This window comes from Panonychus citri, unplaced genomic scaffold, assembly GCF_014898815.1.
Source record: "Panonychus citri isolate SS breed McGregor unplaced genomic scaffold, ASM1489881v1 Contig00023, whole genome shotgun sequence".
NCBI lineage: Eukaryota > Metazoa > Arthropoda > Arachnida > Trombidiformes > Tetranychidae > Panonychus > Panonychus citri.
In genome coordinates, this window is record NW_026515428.1 from 376,206 (window position 1) to 401,161 (window position 24,956).

General features: G+C 30.5%; 3 protein-coding genes across 3 annotated transcripts; 2 read left to right on the forward strand and 1 right to left on the reverse strand.

The window, feature by feature from the left end:
• The first annotated feature begins 19,252 nt into the window (after positions 1 to 19,252).
• On the forward strand, positions 19,253 to 20,655 carry LOC128396321 (26S proteasome non-ATPase regulatory subunit 14). Its single transcript, XM_053356896.1, has 3 exons — positions 19,253 to 19,411; positions 19,572 to 19,815; positions 19,918 to 20,655. The coding sequence occupies exons 1-3, from the start codon at positions 19,364 to 19,366 to the stop codon at positions 20,559 to 20,561; spliced, it is 936 nt and encodes a 311-aa protein (XP_053212871.1). The 5' UTR covers positions 19,253 to 19,363; the 3' UTR covers positions 20,562 to 20,655.
• A 336-nt stretch (positions 20,656 to 20,991) lies between these two features.
• Positions 20,992 to 22,037, reverse strand: LOC128396364 (transmembrane protein 165-like). The gene has a single exon (XM_053356939.1). The coding sequence runs from the start codon at positions 21,962 to 21,964 to the stop codon at positions 21,152 to 21,154; it is 813 nt and encodes a 270-aa protein (XP_053212914.1). The 5' UTR covers positions 21,965 to 22,037; the 3' UTR covers positions 20,992 to 21,151.
• Positions 22,038 to 22,739: 702 nt separating this feature from the next.
• LOC128396353 (syntaxin-12-like) lies at positions 22,740 to 24,806 on the forward strand. Its single transcript, XM_053356930.1, has 2 exons — positions 22,740 to 23,606; positions 23,976 to 24,806. The coding sequence occupies exons 1-2, from the start codon at positions 22,869 to 22,871 to the stop codon at positions 24,066 to 24,068; spliced, it is 831 nt and encodes a 276-aa protein (XP_053212905.1). The 5' UTR covers positions 22,740 to 22,868; the 3' UTR covers positions 24,069 to 24,806.
• The last annotated feature ends 150 nt before the right edge of the window (positions 24,807 to 24,956 follow it).

Consider the following 24,956-nt stretch of genomic DNA (forward strand, 5'->3'; position numbering starts at 1 on the left):
TTCACTCTCTCTCTCTCCTTTCATATTTTCGTCTTCTCCTCATCCTCCACCACCTCTCCCTTATCCTCTTCCTTTCTCTTTCTTCTCCTTTCCTTTTCCTCTTCTCCCTCTCACCTGTAGATCAATAGGTTAGGGTTGTAAGGGGTGAACAAGGTCAAGACCTCAAAAGATGATGATTAAGATGAAGCCTGAGAAATGAGATGAGAAAACAAAATCTTAAAGCTCTATTATTACTTTTGGTCACTTTTGGTCAAGCTTTATTGTTATTGTTCACAGAAGGAGTCAACATATCGCTCACTCACTCTCTCTCTCTCATTCAGCAGCAGCAAGAAAAAAATCACATTAATAAAGACGAAAGTGAAAAGAGAGTAATATTTACCCCTCTCTCTCCCATTTAATTCAAAAAAAAAATAAAAAGGAAAGGAAAAAAGGGAGAAAGGGGAGTTAATGTCCGCAATAAACTGACCACTACTCCTTTTGCTTGCACATTTTACGTGATCGTGTTTTTTTTCATTGTCATTATTGTTTGTTGTTTTCCATATTCACTATAACTTCCCGTCAAAAAAAAACCTTTGACTTGTACATGTGGATATGGAAAAGGGATGTGTGTGGGTCCGTTTGATTGAACAAGACCACTGACCGATGAAGAAGTAAATTATAATGAAAAGGGAGATGCTAAGATTAAAAATCTATTTTTTTATTGTTGCGACTCTTTCATTTGACCAAAACTCACCTCGGAAGGATCATTCAGATATCTCGATAATTTTCTCTCTCTCTCTCTCTCTCTCTCCTTTGTCTACTTCTCATCATTATAATCACTTTATCATAATCTATTTTTATTGATAAATAATCTTAATAATAATGATGGTTACCTTTCACTTACTGACCATCATCATCATCATCATCAACCCGATCTCTTTGTCCTTCCTCCATCTCCCCGAAATCTATCTATCATTTTTTTTGTGTCCATCCTCATCCAAATCATTTCATCCCTTTGAGAGATACAGAGAGAGAGAGAGAGAGAGAGAGAGAGACTAATTTTTTAATATCATCATCATCATTGGCAATCTGCTTCGCTTGACCAACCACTGATTAAAAAAACAGCAACATATTGATATATATCATCTTTATCATCCATTTTTTACTTATGATATTAAACTGTAACCGTCCGAGTGATGGTCAGTTTCACCCATTCAACCCATTGTTTATTTGCTTATTTCATCTTAATCTCCCTCTTCATCTCCCAACTACAGTCATCATTATCATTTTTCACATACGATTCTCTCTCCTTTTTTTACAGTTGGTAACAAATTATCAGTTGTAATGTTAATTGAATCACAAATTGTTCACAGATCACCACTGAATATAAAGATAAATACAACGAGATAAATCAAAACTTTATCATTCTCATCATCATCATTATCAATATCATCCATTTGACCGTTGGACGCTGGTCAAGATTATCTCAGGATAATCAAACTCATCTCTATCATACTGTTTGTATTAGCAGATAATAAACCCTTTTTTAAATAAAGTCATTCAGTTGTTTACGTTATACTTTTTTCCCCATTAGATTTGCAATCAGTATCAAGTTAATCAGTTAGTTAATCATATAAACGATTAGACTTTAATTGAGATGTCATCATAATCTTTATCACAATTATTATTGCACATTTGGACATCAGATGACAGTTTAATTTACCATATATCTTGTCCATGTCTGAAGCACCAAAAGCAAATACTGGACATAAAGGCTAAAAGTTAAAAATCGTGACCAATACTCAAACAAAATTGACATTTGTTTTAACTTTCTTATCTTATTATTAATAGTATCTTAAGTTTCATTGATGATCTTGTCAGTTAATATAATATATTTCATAGAGACTTAAAAACATAGAAATGGTCAACGATGGTCAGTAAAGTGAGAAAACAATTTTCTCTTATCTTCACATAATAAGAGTTTTCTTTGAAAGTAAATGAAAGTAAATCAACTCGGAATGTAGATGACCAATTAACAGAAAACAACAACAATATTGACCAATGTATCAGTGGAAGAAGTGAACAGAAAGAGAGAGAGAGAAAGAGAGAGAAAGGTCATTTTAATGATGATGATAACCACGGAAATGGTCAAGACAAAGAGAAATGTTATTTAAAAATGAGAATGAAAAATGTGAAGATGAAGATCGCGTGAGAAAAGCAAATAAAGAGATTAACTGTATTTTTATATGATAAGATGATGATGATCATCATCATCATCATTTGAGATTGAATTCTCATCATCACCATCATCATCATTTTTACAACTTCCTCTCAACAAAAACAATAATTTACCTTCCCTTTTCATTGTTTTTACTTTTACTATATGAAAAACGTGAGTAATAACCACGGCAAAGACCTTTGCTTGACCATCAACATCGTCAGCAATATCATCTAACGGAATAAGAGTGAAAATGTTGCACAGTAAGTGGATGATGATGATGATGATGATGATGATAAGGTGATTTTTTTTCCTGGTGCCCTGTAATCTAAATGAAGGCATGACCCTCAGATGAAAGGAAAAGATCATTGAACTGAATTAAACCCTGTACTTGACCTTTTCCACCTCACAAAAAAAAAATAGAATCAGGTAAAGGTAAATGTACTTAGTAGTTTAGATTGAAAATAAACATTATATACACTCAACAGGGGTGATTAGTCAGATTAGTCAGAGAAAATTTCAATCATCTCTTACAATTAATTATATTCCAAGACGTTGATTGTTTTTGTTGATAATCTAATTGTTAATTAAATTATCGATATCTTAATTGAATACAAATTGTTTACTTTTTCTCAATTAACCTTGATTATTATCAATGGTTGAATCTTGGTAATCACTCCTGTATTTACATTTACATTATCAGGATGATGATTATCATTTTGAGCCAAGGTCAATGTCTACCAGTGGTGGTAACCAAAAAAAAGTAAAAGAAAAAGACAATGATGATAATTACGATGATGATGATCTTGGACTAAGATAAATTGAATTTTTTTGGTCATCAGGTGACCCAAAGGAAAGCTCAGTAGAAAGAGAAACTCTAGAAAGGCAACTTTAAGGTCATGATTTCACTAACCTTCAAAAAACAACAAGTTCATTGATCTTGTATTTAAAATGCTTTTTGTTAATACGCAAGTCAAGTTATGAGTTTTGTCGGTTCCTAAGGAATCTCAATGTTGATTGAAGAGAGAGAGAGAGAGAGAAAGGCAAGTGGAAGAGAAAAAGAAGAGAGAGAAAAATGACGAAAGAAAAGGAGAAAGAGAAAAACTGATGAAGATGATAGAGTGTAAACTTTTATCGATGCTAAAAATAACAGAAAGAGAGAGAAAGTCTTGGGAGGTTTTCTTAGTTTTCGTTTCTATCGAAAGATTTTAACTGTAAGGTAAACCGATGAGAGACAGGAAGAAGTAGAAGAAGGAGAAGACCGAGATGAAGATAAAGATGAGGAGAAAGGGAGAGGAAGAAAGTACAACAAAAGAATGCATAGAAAAGATAATGAAGAAGATGGAGAGGAGAGGATAGAGAAGAGGAGAGGGAGAGAGAGAGAGAGAAAAAACGAAAGAGAGAGTTGAGAGAGCACAAAAGAATAAATAGAAAAAGATGAAGACTAAGAAAGCAAAAGTAGGGAAAACGAAGTTCAATGTCAATGACATTAGATTCTCTTTCTTTACTTTCTTTTTTAGCTTCTCTCTTTCTTCATCTCTCTCTCTCTCTCTCTAAATCTATCATCATCATCATCTTAACCTTCACTAATTTTTTCTCTCTTCTTAAGATGTCTTGTTACCTTTTAAGGTTATTTTATGGTAAAGGGCAGCATCAGTTATGCAATGAATAAAAAGACGTTCTCATCACTAATAGTGGGGTTCACCGTGAGGTCTATTCATTCATAGTGTTATTATGATAAATACATAGATGTGTATTATTATCATTATCAAAAAAAGGAAGATGATGATGATACAGAAAGAGAAAAGCGAAAGTTACATCAATTTAATGTATTTCACTTGAAGATCAAGACCAAGGTCTTGACCGAGAAGAAGATGATAATTTTCAATAGATACACAAAAAGTTATCACTTTTACTTTATGAAAGAAAAAAAAAACTTTTCTCCTTTCATTATCATCCTCATCATCTTCATCTATATATAATTCGTTACTATCTCTACATGTATAATATTAGCATCATATTGATACAAATTTGACGAAGAAAAGTGAAAAATATTACACAATACAAACCAAGAAAAGTAATAACAGTAATGACAGGTATGTGTCTCAAGGTTTTACCTGTGTTGATATGTAAAAGTAACTTATGAATAATATAAATGATAATATGGATTCACAATACAAGTGATGTTATAACATATTTTCATTTTATTTCTTGTATTCATCTTGAATTCACATTGCAAAACAATAGGAATCAAGATCTTTAATGTATTATTATTATAAGAGAGAGAGAGAGAGAGAGTTAGAATCAGCATGGTGTCAGTATAACAGCAGCAGATTGAGTGACGATGAAGATGCAAGAATGATGAGGATGACACAGGAAGAAAGTAAAAAATGATGACAAGACAGTCTGATTTTACTTTCTTTTCATAAGGATATTTATATGTCTTTTTCCTATTACCCAAACAAGTGTCATTCAAAATTTATATCAGTTTCCAGATAATGGTAATCATCATCATCATCATCATTATTATTAGATATAATTTACCGGTAAATTTTGAGGTTTTCTTTGCTTCAAATTTAAAATGGTATAATGAGATGATGAGGATGAGAATGAGAGAAAGTAAAATCTTGTCCATGCATCAATCTTAAGATTTCCTGTAACTTTGGACAATGAAGTGGACAAAGTAACACAGATACAGTTACAATTATTGTATATTAATATATTCATATTATCCATATGATAATATGAATTTACCTTTTACTTTTTCCGGTTCATCTTCATTCTCGTCATCATTTTCATCATCTTCTTCTGATCAATATTTATCTTCCATTTAATATTAGATAAAAATGATGAGAAAATAAGAAAGAGAAGAAAAAAGGTAAAATTATAATAAGAATTAACAGTTATAATATATATCTGATTACCTATTGACTGATGACCTGAAAAAAATCAAAGGTAAAAGGTAACAAAAAGTAAAAGTGAATATGTAATGATGATGATGATGATGATGATGATGATGATGGCGATGACCATGTTCCCATCAATATTATAATTTATTAAGTATTGATGTTAATGGTTAAAAAATTTGGCAACCACATGATTGGAGGCCTTAACTTTTTGATTGTCCGTTGATGGTTATAGTTTTGATGATGATGAAGATGAAAAATGATAAAAAAGATGAAGACGAAGAAGAAGAAGAAATAATTTCTCTCTTATTATATTATTAGATTCACTTGAAATAATTTAAAAAACATAAATCATTTATTATCTAATTCACTAGGTAACAAAATAATAATAACTTTTATGGATAAATTATTTTGTTAACGATCTTAGTCTCGACCTGGGACTGGACTGGACCGCCCGGTCAACTATTAGGACTCATTGGTGATTACCTTTATTATTAATACTTCATTGTATCAATAAACAGGTAAAAATATTGATATTGTAATATGCACATTATATTGATGGAGTAACAAAAAAAAATGTAAGATATATCATTTTTTTTACTTTGAAAAAAAAACTAATAATAACAGGTAAGTGGAAATGATTATCATTGTTGTTATTACCTGGTAATATTTACATGATCGATCAATTTGTCCAATTGATAATCGATGGTCATTTCACTTTGTGTAAATTACATTTACCTGTTAAATTGGTAAGATGATTAATAACAATACCTGTAAGAAAAGCCTAATGAAATAGTTTTAAAATCAATTCTGTCAGCATAGTTACTCATTTATAATTTAATATAAGGTTTACCTGTAAATTGTTAACTACTAATAATAATAATTGAATGATATGGATTGAAAATCAGTACACACACATACAGGTAAGTCTAATTATGTTTGTCAATTGTTGACATATTAAACAAAATAAAGTGTAATTAGATGATGATTGAAGATGATGAAATAAGGATGAGGAGGATGATGCAAACACCGAAAAAAAAAATGCAAGAGGTCAACGAAACTAGGATTAACCTTGAAGGTAAATATACTTAAAAATGTATATCTAAATGCTAGGATGGATGATAATGATGATAATAACCTTCAAATACATTGAAAAAAAATTTAACAGGTAAAATTGGATGATAAGAGAGAGAGAAAGAGAGAGAAAGAGAGATGATGAAGATCAACCTTCATTTAGTTGCCTTTTTTCTTAATAAAATTTGGGTGAGGGAGAAAAAGTTTCATCATGCTCAGATTTTATTCCCATCTTCTTTTACAAGCAAGAGAGAGAGAGAGAGAGAAAGTTGTTTACCTGAAGATGATGAGCATGATGAGCATGATGATGAAGTGAGAGGTAGAGTGCAATAAAATTTATCTCTTTCATTTTCTCTTTCTTTTTAACTCTCTAGTATTGTTAAGCTAATTGGCCCTAACAAAAACCTGAACCAAGGTCAATGATAAGTTTTGCTTGACTCAGTTTGCTGGCCCCTCTTTCATCATCATCTTCACATCCTCGGTGGTTTTTTCTTTGAGTTACTCCAACTACATACCTGTAGTTTTTTTTTAACTTACTTTTTTTTACCTGCTCGATGACCTTGAACTTGCTTTTACTACAACAACCAAACTGGCAAGACTAAACTAGATACACTAAGAAAAAAAACTAAACCATTACAAAGGAACGTCTTCTCAACCCTTTAGATGTTTTTTTATTATTCTTACTTTTTTCACAGGTAAACTCTTATTCTTATCGTCAGAAGCACTATTTTTATCATTAGCATTATATTATCAATGAACAAAATACTGCTCTTTGTGTGTTTGTCTGTGTGTGATACCATCAAAAAAAAGAATAAATAAATTCCACCCTTTAAGGTAAAACTATAAACACTTTTTTCTTAACCTTATATTACCTTTTCGTTAGTGTTTTAAGATAAATGTTTATCCCCAATAGCTGATATTAGTTTGAGATTATTCTGTCTCTCATTCCATCCCTAGCAAAGTCAATACCTTTTTTTTTGTTGGGTGAAAAGACTGTAATATTTCAAGGTGAGACTTTGAAGTCATTTGGAAATCACCTTGACTTTATATTGCAGTTTATCTTAAATTTAAGTTTATCATCATTGCCTTTTCATTGTCATCATCATCATTATCTTCTTTACGTTTTCTCTATTCTCTCTCTCTCTCTTTCTTTCTTTCTCTGTTAGTTTCTAATCATTCTCGTCTGGACCTATGTACATTTAATACTTGACCAAGGAAGAGGAAGAAGATGAAAAGGAGGATGATGATATTAAGAAAGAATGAAAGAAAATCAGACAGAAGAAAAATGTGATCATTTACCTTTTCGTAAAAATAAAATCGAAAGCTTCATCATCTTCATCTTCTTCTTGTTGATCCTCTCAACTTCTTAAAAGATCTAGAACCTTAAATGTATTAAGTTGATCAAAAGCGATTTGTCTTAAGGTCCGTTAGCGGCTACTTCGAGGCCAGAGATTATTCAACTTTCATTTTCTATGGGCAAGTCCACACACAGAACTAACAGTTTATGTCCGCTCCTATTATTATCATTTATTATGGAAACTATTATTTACCTGTGAAATATTATAATATTTATTAATATAATGTATCACAGGTAAGTTAACAGTCAACATGGACAACAACATGGTTAAACAACACCTCGAGATGGATAGGGAAGGGACATTATGGTTACAAAAAAAAAAGCTTGACCTTATCTGGGAAGATCCTTAAGTCATTTTTCAAGTTTCAACATACAAATACACTAACAATTTAAATTACATCATATTAATATTATCTCAGGATAAAAGTTTGATATTTCCTTGATTTCCGTTATGTAATATTAACATACAACTAATGTTAGAGTATTTTTTTTTGTGACTATTTACGATTCTGATCTTGGTAGAGACGATGTATTAATCAAAAAAAGGCCAATGGCCTTTAATTATGATAATGGTAATCACAAATTAAGTTTTTTACTGTATTAATTTACAATACACAAATTGTATGTACAAACAAATGATTATTTTTTTTTATCTATTAGTTAAACAATTGTAATCACTTTGGTTTTTTTTTCTGGGTAAAACTAAATCTCAATAACTTTTATTATCTCAAATGGTTTAGAGCTTAATTATCATTGAATTGTCTGAGTGATAATTATGATATGATAAATTGTTAAATCAAGTAGATCAATGTCAATGTACTTTATCCGGTTTCATTACTGAGGGTGAAGAAAGTTGGAAAGAGAGAGAGAAAAAGAGAGAAAGAGGGAAGAAAAAGTTTTCTCATCATCATGATCTCTGGAAATTTATATATAATTATAATTGCGTCTCTTTCTCTGTAACTTTTTTCCCTCTTTTCTCTCACACAGACTCACTCAGTTTTATCTACATGCTGTTCATAATAAAGAGCCATGAACTGGGCTACTAGACACACCAAAAAATAATGATGATTACTTTGGCCATGATACACAATGATGATTACTTGGTGTAGCAAGAAACACTGAGTGTCAAGAGAAAGAAATTGCAGAAGCAGAAAAGAAAGCAAAAAAAAAATAGACAGACAAAAAAGACAGAGAAGATCTGGAATATTATCTGTCTCTTTTCTTCTTTCTCTTTTTGGTTGCAAGGTCAATGAAATCCGAGCAATAACCCCTTTTCTTGCAGGGGTGGCCTTGAAACTAAACGACTTCTTCTGCATCTCTTTTTTTCATCATCATCATGAGCAAATAACATTGAAATCAAGTAAAAAAAAGAGGTAAGAAAGATGATGATGGAGGAAAAGTCGAAATAAGAAGGCGGAGTGAAGAGAACGTGATTAATATACAAGAAAAGATTCTGAAATCAACAATCTAAACAATATAATAACCATGTAATGATTCACTGATACAAAGATGATCATTATCATTACCATTAATATGTTATCCGTGTGCTGCCATCTTGGTGACCTTGATTGTTACTAGAATTTCAGTTTTTCTCTTGTTAATGCTTCTTGTGTAACATGTGTGTAAATGTTCAATGTTTACCTGAGAGGTTCGTATGAATGAAAATGAGCTGATTTTTTATCATTACGATGATTATTATTGAGGATTTAAGGAATAACGAACTGATATTTTTGAACGTCAATACACAGAATAGATTGATTAACTGGAGATCGATAATTTTTTTTCCTTTTTCACTGTCAATTAAAATTCGGCCTCATGTCTTTTTCATTGTATAATATTGAATGTAATCTTTGTTACATACTTTTTTTCTGGTATTTATCCTCATCTTTTACTCTCTCACTTTATTCTTCCCTCTCTCTCTCTCTCTCTTTACTTAGAAATTAATCTTTTCTTTTTTTTATATATACTTTATCCTAATACTTCTGTCAGAATCTATCGAGTGGATGGTGAGAATGATTTTTTCTAATAAGAAGAAAGGAAGGAAAATCGTATCGAAAGAGAAAGAGACAGAGGAATAGAAAGATGGAAAAGAGAGTAAAACTGTTGAAAGAGTGAGGATGTTGCCATGCTGTTCATCCCCTGTACACCCTGAACTTCATCTCTCCAAGGACACAAACAGACACAAATAGACTACCAGAGAAAGCGAAGTAAAAGAAGACAAGGAGAAGTTGAGAAAGAGAGAGAGAGAGAGAAAGAGAGAAAGAGAAAGAGACGGTTAAGGATGATGATGGGTGATGATGACGATAGTGGACTAATCGATTGATGGGTGAGCCATTGACCTTGAAATCGATGCTAGTAAAGACAAAGTCAGGATTATTAGACTTGCGCTACAATTTCACCTCAATCTCTACTCTTATCATCAATTTACTTTTCCTTGGTTATTTCTTCACCATCTTTTTTTCGGGGAAATTCAGATGAAGAGAAAAAGAAACAGTACATGATGAAGATGATGAGAGAGAGAGAGAGAGAGAGAGAGAGATGAAGAGCAAGAAAGACAGAGGTAAAAACTAACAGTCTCCTCTCTCTCACACACACAAATACACTCTCTTTTTTGGTTAGAGGTTTTCATCCATGACCTTGAATATTATTTTTATGGGTAATAGTAGTTCACCTTATTTCTGTTTACTATCATCCTCATCACTCCCATCATATCATCTTCTTTATTTCATTCTGCTTTCATTTTCTTTCTCTTCTCTTCTTCTGATTTTCATCTTCTCATTTTCTTTCCTTCAGACATTACAAAGAAGAGAATTTTTCTTCAAGGCAAGTGATGCAAAAATAATCACAAAATGGCGAAAACAGGGTAACACATACTCAGTCAGAATTTTATCACAAGAGATTATTTGTGCCCTTCTCCCTCTCTCCTTCTCTCTGTTTCTCCTTCTTTATTTCATCTCACTCCTTACCCCACACTGTCTATCTAGATAATTGGTTCATTGGCTCAATAATATTTCAAGTATAAATGTCATAGTTTATTTACTCAATCAAAATACAGACCAGATAAGAAAAGTTAATCTTAAATAATTAAGCTTCAAAAAGCAATCAACTTAATCGTTTAATGTTGAAAACCAAACAATCTAAATATATATAACTAACTAACTGACCGGAACTTGTTAATCTTTAACATTTGCCCACGCAGCATTTATAACAAAACACAATCAATTAAAGATTAATAGAGATTAATTAATTAGTTTTCTTTTCCATCTCAATAATTATATCAGTATAACAAGTAAGATAATCTTTTAGCTTCAAGGTGATTTAAGAAAAATAAAAACGATAATCAACTGATTAGCAACAATTATCAAATTAAATCTCTTAACAAACAAAGAGAGGCACTTAATGGTTTGGCAAACATTAACTGTCATCTTACAATTAGATGATTAAAATTGTAACAATATTCAAATTAAATTGTTACCATTAAGTTTCCAATGGCAACTGAGCCGGTGAACTTAACAGCGAAAACTGAATCGAGTGTCGCCATCTGATGGCGTAAAATGTAAACTTTCACTCATCGTTCTTATTCATTAATTGGAAACAATTTAATTTAATGTTATTATTATGATAAATTGTAATTAAATTTGAAGAGCAAATTTTCACTGAGATAATTTAAATTAATTACAATTTCAAGATAATTTGAAATTTAGTCATTTATTTTTTGTTTCGTTCATGTTAATCAATTAAAACTCTTTTACTATTAAATGCCCACCAAAAGTTGTTAACCTTGTAAAACATTTTGCTTGGTAATTAAATCAGTCGAATGGTTTGAGAATTATTATTGACAAAATCAAGTTACAAGGATAATGTTAATTAGTTAGATTTCTATGATTAGCTTTTTTATTACTCGGTTTCTTCGTCTTCTTCTATAATTTACTTCTCAATCATATGGATGTTTCCGATTTCTCGACCTACTGACATCAAGATGACCTTTACGACAATAAACGTATATTTAAGATTCGTAAAGAGAATACGAAAAAAAAAATTTATGTCGATAAACGAGAAACAAGAGAGAAAATGAGCGAAAAATAAGCATTCAATTGTAAATTACAAAAGATTCGCGCTTCTAATCATAATCAGGGAAAGTTGAATGATCTCAAATCAGCCTTAAATCAAGGATAGAGTTTGTATTGTGTTTGTTTTGGTTGCTCTTTTTTTCCCTAACTGTCTGTTGTTGTCTTTTGTTACTTTTGTTGGTTATATCACTTGTTGTTCAGTGATTGATCAAGATACCAATTTGATTACAATTAGTGGATAAATTATTGGCTTATTCAGATAATTATTATTATAAAAAGGTAATTGCAACAGTAAGAGTAGAACAGAGAGAAAAAAGAAAGAGATGACAAGTGTATAAGGGAAGAAGCACAAAGGAGAAAGAGAGAGAGAGAGAGAGAGAGAGACTCTCTCATTATCAGACTAGCAAACCCGGAAGAAGTGTGTATACGAGGTTGAACCCACTTTTCCCGTTTCCAATTCACTTTCTACTCTTTCTCGAACGTCTCTTTCTTTCTTTCTTTCTTTCTATCTCTTCTCTCCTCTTTTCTTTCATTTAACCTTAAAAACCCCTTTTCTGTATCAATTTTTTTTCGTCAACAATCAACTTGAACGTAAAATCGTTCCATCTTCACAATCAACATGAAAACAAAAAAAAATTGAATCGAATTACTTTCGATTAAACTTTGAAAAGTACTTGATATTGCACTTGTGTCCTTTTCGAGTTGAACAAAAATGAAGCCAAGGACTATTCTTGTAATACGATTTTAACCTTAATTTTTTTTCATCAATTTTCTGTCTCTTCTTTAAATCAATTGGGAATTTATCGTATTCGGATAAAATTGTATTCGCAAAATAACATGAATTCATTTATCGAATGACCAAGTCATTTTTGCTTTACACAAAGTCGAGGTCATCATGGTGAATGGTTGAATGACCGGTAATAATGTTGTTGTTTGTATTTTGTATTATAAGGTTAACCGATGGATTAATGATTAGCACTAAAACTCCAGTGATATCAGGTTTTAACCTTTTTTTCTGGTTAATCTTAAAATACGGATATTCAATGAAATGTAAATCGATACAATTTATTGATTAGTTTTAATGTTTCGAAAATTGTTCTGGTTAAAGTTCACATACCTAGAGAGATATTTAACCTTAAAAACCTCAAAACAATTTTGAAAATTGTAACCTTTATAATATCGACTGGCTACTTGACTTAAATGACCAACAATTAAAAAAAACAGATAAATAAACAAAAAATTAAACTGATTTTCATTAGTTTATATGGAAATGATGAAAGTTGAACGTTAACTTAATCTGTCAAATCAATTGATTGGTTAACTGTTAATGATTAGTTAATAGTAATCTAGCCTTAGGTTTTAATCTAATATATTTATCAGTAAGAAAAAGGTCTTAAAAGTTCACAACATTTAAAATCTATCATCATCTAAATTGGATCAATGAAATGATGATGAGTTGATAAACATGATAATCATGATTCATGAACAAGTGAGTTACAAATTACCTACAACTAGATTAAAGTAATATCAACAATAATCAAAGCAGTTGATTTTTTAGGAAAACCGTTCTGATTAGCTCAATATTATTAGTTAATAAATCTATCCCTCATATTAGACTAATTGTGTTATCAAATTTACCAAAATTAATTGATTACTAATCTATTTGTTAACCTGATTAATTGTGAAATTGTGTTAAAAGTCCACTTCTTTTTATGTTAATATAAGTCAATGAATGGTCAAGGATTATAAAATAATACTAATGTGAGCTAATTAATCATAAACTGTTGTAACAATCTAATTACTGATTAGAATATTAGTTTAAGTTAATCAACAATTGAAAAAATGTTTATTTACTTTTGAAGGTAAACTGAAACTCGTTCTGATTGTGATTAAGTAATGGAAGGTGTAAATAACAATAATGATAATGGAAAACGGGTTATATCAAATCACGGGCGAAATGTTGTTGATCTTTTCTTGATACTCTTGCTCTCAATTAATCTGTCGTTAGTTTTGATTATATAGTTCGAAAGTCGCAAACTCGAAACGAAACAATAGCATCGAATTCGGACTTTGACTTCCGAGTTTTCTCTCTCTTTCTCTTTCTCTTTTATTGAGATTATATTTTTTTTTTCTATTGGTGCTAAAACTTTTCTGATCTTTCACCTTTACCATCACCAATCCATTCATCCATCAAATTGACTCATTTAAACATCTAATTTGAATTGAATAGTTGGTGATGATCAAATGGAAAATGATGGAGATTGTGATTTAGTTTATGTTAATCTATCCACTAATTAATCAGTTCGTAATATGATCTAGATTAAGATTTAAATGATTACAGTTGTAACCCTTGCTGGAAATTAGTTAATTAAGTTGATTGAAAAGGTGATGATAATGAGATGTAGATTGGATATGAAAATAAAAGATTGTCCTCTAAAAATGATCGCAAAAATAAATCACTAACAATTAACAGTTTTAAGACTTAATCGTGATTAGCGCGTGGAGTTGATCAACACTCACTTTCTGCTCTCTCTCTCTCTCTCTCTCTCTCTCTCTCTCTCTCTCTCTCTCTTGTTTCTGATTGTGACAATTGGTACTTATTGTCATTAAAAGATGGTGATGATACTGAATATGCTGTTGATGAAAAAGATGGGAGAACAATTTTTATGGCCTGATTAACTAAATATCAGTTAAATTGTGATAACAAATATAATTGTTATGATAATAATAATGATGATAATGATAATCTTTAAAAGTTAACTGTACTCACTTTTATTCGGGTCAAATTGTATTATTATTAAGATTATCATTATGTTGATTATCAACACAATTAAAAGAAAGTAAGATCAACAGACTCAATAGAAAGTGATTTATCTTTTGTTTTAGAAATTTTTTCACTTTCAATTCATTAAGATTGGCAACCCTTTAAATCATTAAGAAACTTATTAGAATAATCAAGATGATGATTATCATTATTTTTAATGACAATTTAGTGTAACTGTAACTTGAAAACACAACATGATTAACTGTTAACTAATTATGTTTATACAGTAGCAACAGTAGTTACCTGAAGGATAATAAAGCAATGACCTTGGGTGTTGGTTTTTTCGTTCGTAACAGTTAATCAATAAAGTTTTTTAATAGATAAAGTATAAGGGAGGACAATCAAAGGTTATTGATTGCAATTAGTCCGATAATTAGTGGTAGTAATTGATCATCTGTTGGCTAGAGGATTAACAATTACCGTTAGTTAGTTAAAGTTATTTTTAACAATTTAATCCAGTTTGTTAGTGAGGATTAATCAATTGATTTAGTAGATTTGTTCAAATTCAATCAATTATGATGAAGTTAGTAAAAACAATCATTGAATTAACACTTTTGATTGCAATTATAGATGATTAATGTTTTGAGGAAACTAAAAATTATGTAATAATTGTATGATATGGTAGGTGATGATGTAGATCAATTAACTGTTAACAATATTGGCAAATGAAATAATTAAGAGCTTGTTAATTAAGCGATACAATTTTCGCAGACAATTGCAATTAAATTTGATTGCTAGGTCATCATCACCATAATTAATTATTGTATTTATGTTTAACCAACGATTTCAGTGAAAATAATAACAAAAATAATAATAAATTTGCTTCCGCATTTATAATTTTAATTTGTTTTCATTATTACTAATATCATTGTTTATATTAGATTGTAACAATTTAATATCATCCAGCAAACCCATATGGTTGAAAATTATTAATCTCTATGTATCGTTAATGAGTAAATTGATTGAAATGGTTTAATTAGCATTATAAGAAGTAAATTATAATAGGATTGAAAACTATTTAGACTTGAAAATTAAAGTGAAAGTTTGATAACCTCGAGCGTTAATTTAGTGATTTACTGATTTGAATTGTTTCATCTAAGGTTAATCAGTGAAGATATTGAAGAAGATGATGAAAGGAGAAGTAGAACAAAGGGGAAGATAAACGATAAAATTATGTATTGAAAAGATGCTTCCTCAAAGTATTACGATAAAAATGTTTCATCTTATCGCTCTCATTGAGATGACATTATAATAGCTGATAAAGAATAATAAAGTTGAGAAGTTGATGAGGTACAATCGGAGGTCAAAAAATTCGTCGTCAGTACCACTACCATCAAAATGATTACGATAACATTTGAAAGTTAACACGAAAATCATGTTAAAAGATATATAATTGAAACGAGTTCAAGAAAATCAAGTGAGAGTGAGAGTTAAATTAGGCTATTGGCACGACGAGTTCATTCACTTTTCAGCACAATTAAGGCCTTTTTCTTATTACTACTAATCTTTAGTGTTGTTTTCTTCTTCTCTGCAATCTCATTCAATCTTTCCACCAACCTTGACCAGACTCTTAATTTCTAACAATTTAATTAATTGTTAAGCTTAATCATATTTAACAAATAGAAAGAAAGTAGCAATCAGTTTCACTTTCATTCGGTGATTAAAGATTTAGCTCTCAAGCTTTTCTTTTCTTTTTTTTTATTTCTTCTTCTCTTGTTTTATTTACTGTATGAAATTATTATTAATTGATTGATTAATTATCATTTGTTTCCAATATTATTAGTAAACAAACAGTTAATGATGTTGTTGATTAGTTATAAAGATTTATTGATAAATCTTATTCCAATTCAATCATAATTTATTATATTTCTGATACAATTATTATTACTATGACCTGGGAATGATGATGATGATGAATAAAGGAAATGAATAAAAGTGTGGGAGTTAAAAGGACTCTGTCTTTTTCCTCTTTACTTTTTCTTCCTCCACTCTCACTACCCCCACCGCTCTCTCATTTTCTGTGTAAGTTTATCTGAATAGGAATGAACCTTCAATTGAGTTCTTCAGTTATCTGTTTATCCATAGAGTTCAGAGACCTTTATTCAGGTCAGACCTAGTTTTATTTCCCTTAAAAACTCACTATTTTTTCTCTCTTCTTCTTCGTTTCTCCCTTAAAAACTCCCTAAATCTCATGTACCTTATCTTGTTATACTTTCTTCATTTTCTTTCTATCACCAAGAAAGATGAATGAAAGAAGAGAGAGAGAGAGAGAATAAGAGAAAGTGGGTTACTTGCGTAATGACTTTGATATGAAACGAAACACTCGGTCATTGACCTCCCAATGAAAACGAGGATGTAAAAGAAGAGAGGTAAAAAGAAAGTAGAAAAGAAAGAAAGACTAAAGAGAGAGAAGAAAGATAGGAATCAACACTTTCCCTTTTCTCTTTTTACTTCTTCTTCTCAATCTTCATCATCACTATCATTATTATTTCCAATGAACAGTTATCTTTTTTCCCTTTCACTTTCTTTGTCCCCTTCTCTCTTATTTCTCTTTCTTTCTTCTTGACTCTTACATGAACTCAATTGTTTATCATCATTTAGTTTACTCTCTTTCTCCTTTTTTTCACCTTAAAATGGAGATGATGATAAATTGAAAGATAACATGAAGTAAATTTAATATAATCAAGGTATTGAAAAAAGGTGAATCGAAAAAGAAGGTCAAATAGGCCGAGCAAAAATTAAAAATCGATAAAGATTAAGATAAACACTAAGATTTAATATCCTAATAAGCTGATGACAAACTAAACGTAATTGATATTAAGCTAATTATTGGCTTGATTATTGGATTTTTCAAATAATTCTGATAGATGGAAAACTATTTCAGGTGACATTTTGTAAGAAGATTGTGAACTCTGAATGGGAAAATATGATTAGAGAAAAGAGAGAAAAAGAAAAGAGGAGAAAATCTCTGATGATTTTGTTAGCCTCAATTTAGGTTATCAACCAGAATTTTGTATGTTCGAGAAAGAAAGAAGGAAAGAAAGAGGAAAAGAAAGGAAAACAGAGAAAAGAGATAGAGTTCAAGATACTCTATCGAGAGGGAGGTAGGAGAAAGAGATAGAAAAAAAGAGAAAGAAAGAGGAGAAAGTAAAAGAAAGAGTATGAGGTGTGACCGAGTAAGAGGAGAAAGAGTTTTATTCAGAGTACATTGAACTCTAGAACAGAAACATCAACCATCGATATTTTTGCCTTTTCCCTTTGGTTTAGTTCCTAGTTTTCCTCTCTCTCTCTCTCCCTCCCTTTCTCTTTCTCTTGCTTTGAATATTTATTCTAGTTCCTAGTTTAATTCATTCTTGATTCTAAATAATTTTCATTCTTTTGTTTTGAAACATTATCATAATTATCCAACTCATTAGTAAAGAAACAAATAGATGAACACAGAGTGAGAGGAAAAAAATAAAATATCCAATCTAATTTTCGCAATTTTATGGTAGAATCTCTTGAAATAGAATCTATCAGGGTGATAATATCAGAGAAATAATAAAGCTTCTTAAAATAAATTTTAGGTTAATCGAAATTGATTGGAAAACTTACCTAGGAAGAATTAAATATTTGTCTAGTAAATAAATCCAATTGTTTTTACTAAAATTTGAGCAATAATCCGTAAACACAGTAAGTCTTAAGGCTTTTGGTCCGATTAAAGATGCTGTTGATCCAAAGTGTATATGATATTCAAGAATTTATCACAACAAGTACACAGTATAAAGTTTAATCCATTAATTATAAATAAATATCAGTTGATTAAAGGTCTTTAAAGTGGTGATAATGAAATACCAAAATGACAGGGATTTCAACTTGCAAAGGCACAATAATGATAATCACCTGATGAAAACCTTGCGACGATAATGGGGACTGAAGATTAGATGAGATAACATTGACCAATCGTTCCGATGAAAAGAAGAGAAAAAGAAAAGAAATCCGAAAATTGTTGACAATTAAAATTTAAATTCAAAGTCAAAACAAAAAAGAAAAATGAAAAAAGAGTTTTTCTTTCAAAACGTTGAAAGTCTATTCAATTTAAAGACTAAATTGATTTTGGTTGTTAATCACTGAGAGGGAATAACGATAATATGATGAAAGATGAGACACGCGAAGAGAATATTCTTGAGATTTAAAACACAATTAAAGGTAAAAATATGAAGAAAATTTAATTGTATCTGTGCAAAAGATGAAGAAAATTTAAATTATCCAAGAGAGAAAAAAGTCAATCCAAATGTTGAAAGAGTAAAACAATTAAATGGCAATTGATGGATCGAGAAAATTGTTGATAATTCAACGAGATTATACAATCTACAGTTGATTAATTAAAGCACAAAGTGATAAACACACACATACAATTGATTATCCATCTAATTGAAAGTTAATTTGATAACAATTAAGAGGGAAATGGTAACATTAACAGCGACATGTTCATTTTCTGACACTAACACTTTCCCTCAATGAAAAGAGAACAAAATAAAAAAAAGAACAAAAAATGTTCTTTTTTTCGGAGCGACACCTATCGTTCGATTTTTCGATTCATTTTTATTCTTTTGCTATTTTTTACTCTAATTACAAGTTTTTCTTTTCTAATTAATTTTATTCTCATCAAATTTTCTCTGTTTAATTGGTTTAAATTGCTTTTTTTGTTGGTCTCTTGATTTAATTTCCGAGATTCTAAAGAGTTTGATTGTTTCAATTTTCTATCAACGTTGTGGTTGGTTTACTTTTCCATCGAGAGATGGAGCTTATCGTGTTAATGGAAATCATGCTCAATGGTAATGTGATTAAACTGCTGACTAATCTTGAAGTGAATTGATTGTTGGTTTCAATTGTTTTTTTCTCTCTGGTTTAATTAATTTCCTTTGCAATTTAATTTTCATTTAATTTTCTACTATGGATCGTATATTGAGTCTTGGTGGTGGTCTTGGTAATTTGAGACAGGTAAGTTTTGGTTATAATCTTTAGATTTTGTTGATTTGATTGTCTTGTGTTTGTTTTTCATTGCCTTGCTTTTGATTTCCAATTTTGATGATGGTTATGATTTGTGATTTGTGATCTTTGATTTTGATTGTTTTTTTTTAATTTTTCTTTTTGCTTATAGGGAGGTGGTGCTTCAGATGGACCTGTGGTTGACACTGCCGAGCAAGTTTATATCTCATCTTTAGCTTTACTTAAAATGTTGAAACATGGTAGAGCTGGTGTTCCTATGGAGGTTATGGGTTTAATGTTGGGTGAATTTGTCGATGATTATACTGTTCGGGTTATTGATTGTTTTGCTATGCCACAAAGTGGTACTGGTGTTAGTGTTGAAGCAGTTGACCCTGTCTTTCAAGCTAAAATGTTAGGTAAGTTATCAGATGTGACAGTTTCTAGTTATACTTGTGTGTTTTTTTTTGAATATCAGTTTTAATCACATGGTTTTCCTACAATTTTAATTTGCCTTACAGATATGCTTAAACAAACTGGTCGACCAGAAATGGTTGTTGGCTGGTATCACTCTCATCCTGGTTTTGGTTGTTGGCTTTCTGGTGTTGATATTAATACCCAACAAAGTTTTGAAGCGCTATCAGATCGAGCTGTTGCCGTGGTAGTTGATCCCATCCAAAGTGTCAAAGGAAAAGTTGTCATCGATGCTTTCCGTTTAATCAATGCTAACATGATGGTTTTGGGACAAGAACCTAGACAAACAACATCCAACTTGGGCCATTTAAATAAACCCTCAATTCAAGCCTTGATTCATGGACTTAATCGTCATTACTATTCTATTTCGATTAATTATCGTAAAAATGAATTGGAACAGAAAATGCTTTCCAATTTACACAAGAAAAGCTGGATAGATGGACTTTCTCTTCGTGATTACAATGAACATTGTTCCCTCAATGAGAAAACAGCTAAAGATATGGTTAATCTTGCCAAAGCATATAACAAAGCGGTAGAAGAAGAAGATAAACTAACCCCTGAACAATTAGTGATTAAAAATGTTGGTAAACAAGATCCAAAACGACATCTTGAAGAAAATGTTGATGGTCTCATGAATAGTAACATTGTACAATGTTTGGGTGCAATGATCTCCAATTCAGTTTTCAAATGATCCACGTTCATAACAATCAACAAACAAATAAACAAAAATAAAAAATTTTTATTAAAAAATTAAAGGTAACAATTTTCTTGCAAACTTAATTAAACTCCACAAACCTCTAGTTAAATTATTCATCAAATAGTTTCATCATTGGTAAGTTTCATGATTATAATCAAATCTATACTCATCGTGAAGACTAATTGTTGAGATCAATCAAATCAATTTCTCAGAAAATTAAAAGAAACAAAATAATGACTCAAATTAATTAGCTCTTTTCATCATAATCACGGTGACAATCCCTTTTTTTCATGATAACTTTTCTCAGGCCTTGATCCCTCATTAATAGATAAACAATTGATCTAATTTCATTATTGTTTAAATTAACCAAAAAAAAAGCGGTCATGTAATTGTTGATCACGTAAACCATTTGTATAACAATCGATTGATCAGGAAACAAGAAATTTATCAACATCAACTCTTGAATGAATAATAAAGATGGACATTTGTAATTGATTAAGTGACTCTTTAAACAATCAGATGGATAATCACTTCAATTTGTACACAAATCACTTCAATAATCATTACCGTTGTTTAATTTATTGCTATTGACCAAATAGCATTGAAGTGACAGCGAAAAATATAAAAATGAAACCACCAGCAATTGTGACAGTGCGAACGGATATCATTGTGGCCACTAATCGTCCACCAACAACGGCGATTCCTGTACAAATTGCATGTCCCAAAATGGCACCAATAGTTACACCGGTTGTTGACTCTTTAGCGGCCAATATTATGGTTGTTATTTGTGACCTGTCGCCCAATTCAGCGACAAGGGTCATGGTAAAGGTTTCAATATAAACAAGAGACACAATGTGCATCAGTTTACGTTTCAACCTTGTACTAAAAGGAACTGAAGATATTGTCCGTAATATTCCAGTCTCCGGATCTTCCGTTGTATTTAAAATATTTTGTTCTAAATCTTTACTGGAACCCGTTAAAATAGTTCCATTGGCATTGGTTCCAATTGATCCTGATTCTTTTTCTTGAAGGCTCTTCTGAACCTCTTCATACTCTCCTTTGGCTTCCTCTTCAGTCATGGTGTAACCATCTTTTAGCATTTTCGCACCAAAACCAAGAAATAATATAATCGATACAAAATGAATCACTTCTTTACTAAATATTGCAGTAGCCACACCAACGGAAACCGATAAAATTGTCATCAATATTAACGCACTAAGAGCAGCCATAAATACAGTCCATCGATTATGTCTCATGGCCATAATTGCAGCGATAAAGAAAGTTTTATCACCCAATTCGGAGACAATAATAACGGAAATGGATGCGATGAATCCATGGAAAAATTTAAATTCTAAACTACTTGAAAGCCCTTCTGGGGCTGTCACTTCTTCGTCCATTGTAATTACCTACAAATAAACAAAAAGACTTTTCAAATCAACAAACAATTCACTTCAACATTTGTTGGCAATTTAATCACATTACCATTGAGCATGATTTCCATTAACACGATAAACTCCATCTCTCGATGGAAAAGTAAATCAACCACAACGTTGATAGAAAATTGAAACAATCAAACTCTTTAGAATCTCGTAAATTAAAGCAAGAGACCGAGAAAAAAATTGCAATTAAACAGAGAAAACTTAATGAGAATAAAATTGATTAGAAAAGAACAAAAAAGAATTGTGTTTATCACTTTGTACTTTAATTAATCAACTTTAAATTGGATAATCTCGTTGAATTATCAACAATTTTCTCGATCTATTAATTAACATTTAATTGGTTTACTCTTTCATCATTTGGGTTGATTTCTTTTTCTCTCTTTGGTAATTTAAATTTTCTTCATCTTTTTCGCAACTACAATTAAATTTTCTTTGTATCTTTATCTTTAATTGTGTATCAAATCTTAATTATATTCTCTTCGTTTGTTTCATCTTTTATCTTGTAATCGTTTTTTTCTCTTAGTGATTAACAATATCAATCAATTTGACTCTTTAAAGTCAAAACTTTCCTTTTAATTTAGATTTAATTGTGAATATTTTTAATAACTAAAAAAAAGAGAAATTAAATTAATTGGAAAGAGAAAAAATGTCAGAATTTAAATTTGCCGCTGGTTTGGTTTTGATGGAAATTGAAAGAAAATGAAAGAGAAAATTTTTCTCTGTCTTATTTTCTGTCTCTTTTTCCTCTGAGTTGGTTTTCTGTTTTCTTTTTTTCTTTCTTTCTCTTTTTCTCTCTTGTTAAATATTAATAATTATTCTTATTTAAGTAATTTGTTTTATTTAATTAGTTCTCCTAATCAAGATGAGTTTCTCTAATCCTTATGCTGGTTATCAAAATGTTCCCGGAGGTGATGCTTATAACCGTCTTTCCAATACAACAAGTGTTAACGTTCAAAAGATTTCACAAAATGTCAATTCAATGCAGCGAATGGTTAATCAATTGGGCACTCCCTCTGATTCGGAAAATTTACGGGACTCGTTGCAACAAATTCAACATTATACCAATCAGCTTGCCCGTGAAACCAATAATTGTATTAAAGAGCTCTCCGCCATTCCACAGCCTCAGAGTATTTCGGAGCAAAGGCAGCGTCGTATGTTAAAGGAAAGGTTAACAAATGATTTTTCTGATGCTTTGAAAAATTTTCAAGTAATTCAACGGACTGCGGTTCAAAAGCAGAAAGAAAGTGTACATCGAGCAAGAGCTAATTCAGGCCTTAATAAGATTGGACCATTTGAAGATGTTACTAGTCAACAATCAAATCAAAATCTAATTGATCTGGCTAGTCCAGGAGCTATTGGTTCACAGCAAAGTGTTATACAAATGGAGGAAGAGGTTGATTTGGAAACAATGAGAGAAAGAGAACAAGCAATCAGAAAATTAGAGAGTGATATTCTTGGTGTTAATCAGATTTTCAAAGATTTGGCAACCCTGGTTCACGATCAAGGGGAAGTGATAGACAGTATTGAAGCTAATGTTGAAAATGCCACCTCTCATATTGAAGAAGGTGTTCAACAAATTGCTAAGGCAAGGGAGTATCAGGTAAATATGGATTAATAAATGACAAGTAATTGTAATCAATTTACGTTCTGTTCATAGATTAGATTCTTCTTTTTTCTTCTCTATAGAAAAATTATGAATCATTTTCATGAATATGTAACACCTTCCAAAAGGAAACATCGTCAATATGATAACAATTAACCTTTTTAAAAAGAAGAAGAAACAAAAAGCAAATCAATACCCCTAATCATTAGACTAATCATGACTTGCTCAAGTTTTTTAACCTTTTACTTCAATTAGAATTAACTGATTCTCATTCTCAATTGATTTGGAAAACAAAAGAAAAACAATTCTAATCTTATCGTGTTCTTTTTCTCTATTTTTCTCTTCTCTTTTTCTCATTTTATATAGACAAAAGCACGACGAAAAAAGCTACTGATCATCTTAATTCTTGCCATAGTTCTTGTGATTTTCATTACCATCATTTGGACATCATTAAAGTGAATGCTGCTATTAAATCAATTAACAATTGTTACCTGAATATATCTATTTGGTTCCTTGGAGATATTGATGGACAAAAAAACCACCCAACCCAATACATTCGTTTTAGATTTGCTTTATTGTTTTCTTTATTCTATATACATATAATAATTATTATTATATTATTATTATTTGTTCTCTTCTTTTTACATAATTATTCGGATTATCTTGATAACAAGTGAACAGATAGAGAAAAGAGAGAGAGAAAGGCACATACACACAAAGATCCACCCACTCACCCGAATCCATATCCACCTTTACACATCAATTTGGCGGAAATTATATCAAGAAAACGTCACTTAAGGTGCTCAAAACTCTCAATCAGCGGAAATTAATGATAATTAATTAATAGATTTCTCGATGTGAGAGAAACAAAAATTCTGCATGTAAATTGTTTGATTGATTTAATCTGCAAACAATGAGATTTTAAATTTTATAAATTCAATCTCAAACTCAATCGATTCAAAATTTACAACAATTTAAATGGGTGAACCGGAAAGATTAAGAGTGACAGAGATTATTTAAATTTGATTGTATAAAAATTTAATTGAAAGAGAGAGAGAGAGAGAAAGAGGATGGAACCATTTTCTATATTATTTACGTCCAACAATTAACTAATTTTCCCAATTTCATTATGTATTAAATTCTCTTTTCTTTTCTTGAGCTGCTAAATTGTTTAATAAAATCACAACAATTATCAAATCAATTGATTGAACAATTTTTGATGAACCAAAAATGAGAAACATTGAAAATGGTAAATCACTGATTCGCTTGATTAACAATATGAAGAAAATATTAATAATAGAAATAATCAATTATCGATGTAACAATTAACTCGAAAAATTTGATTTA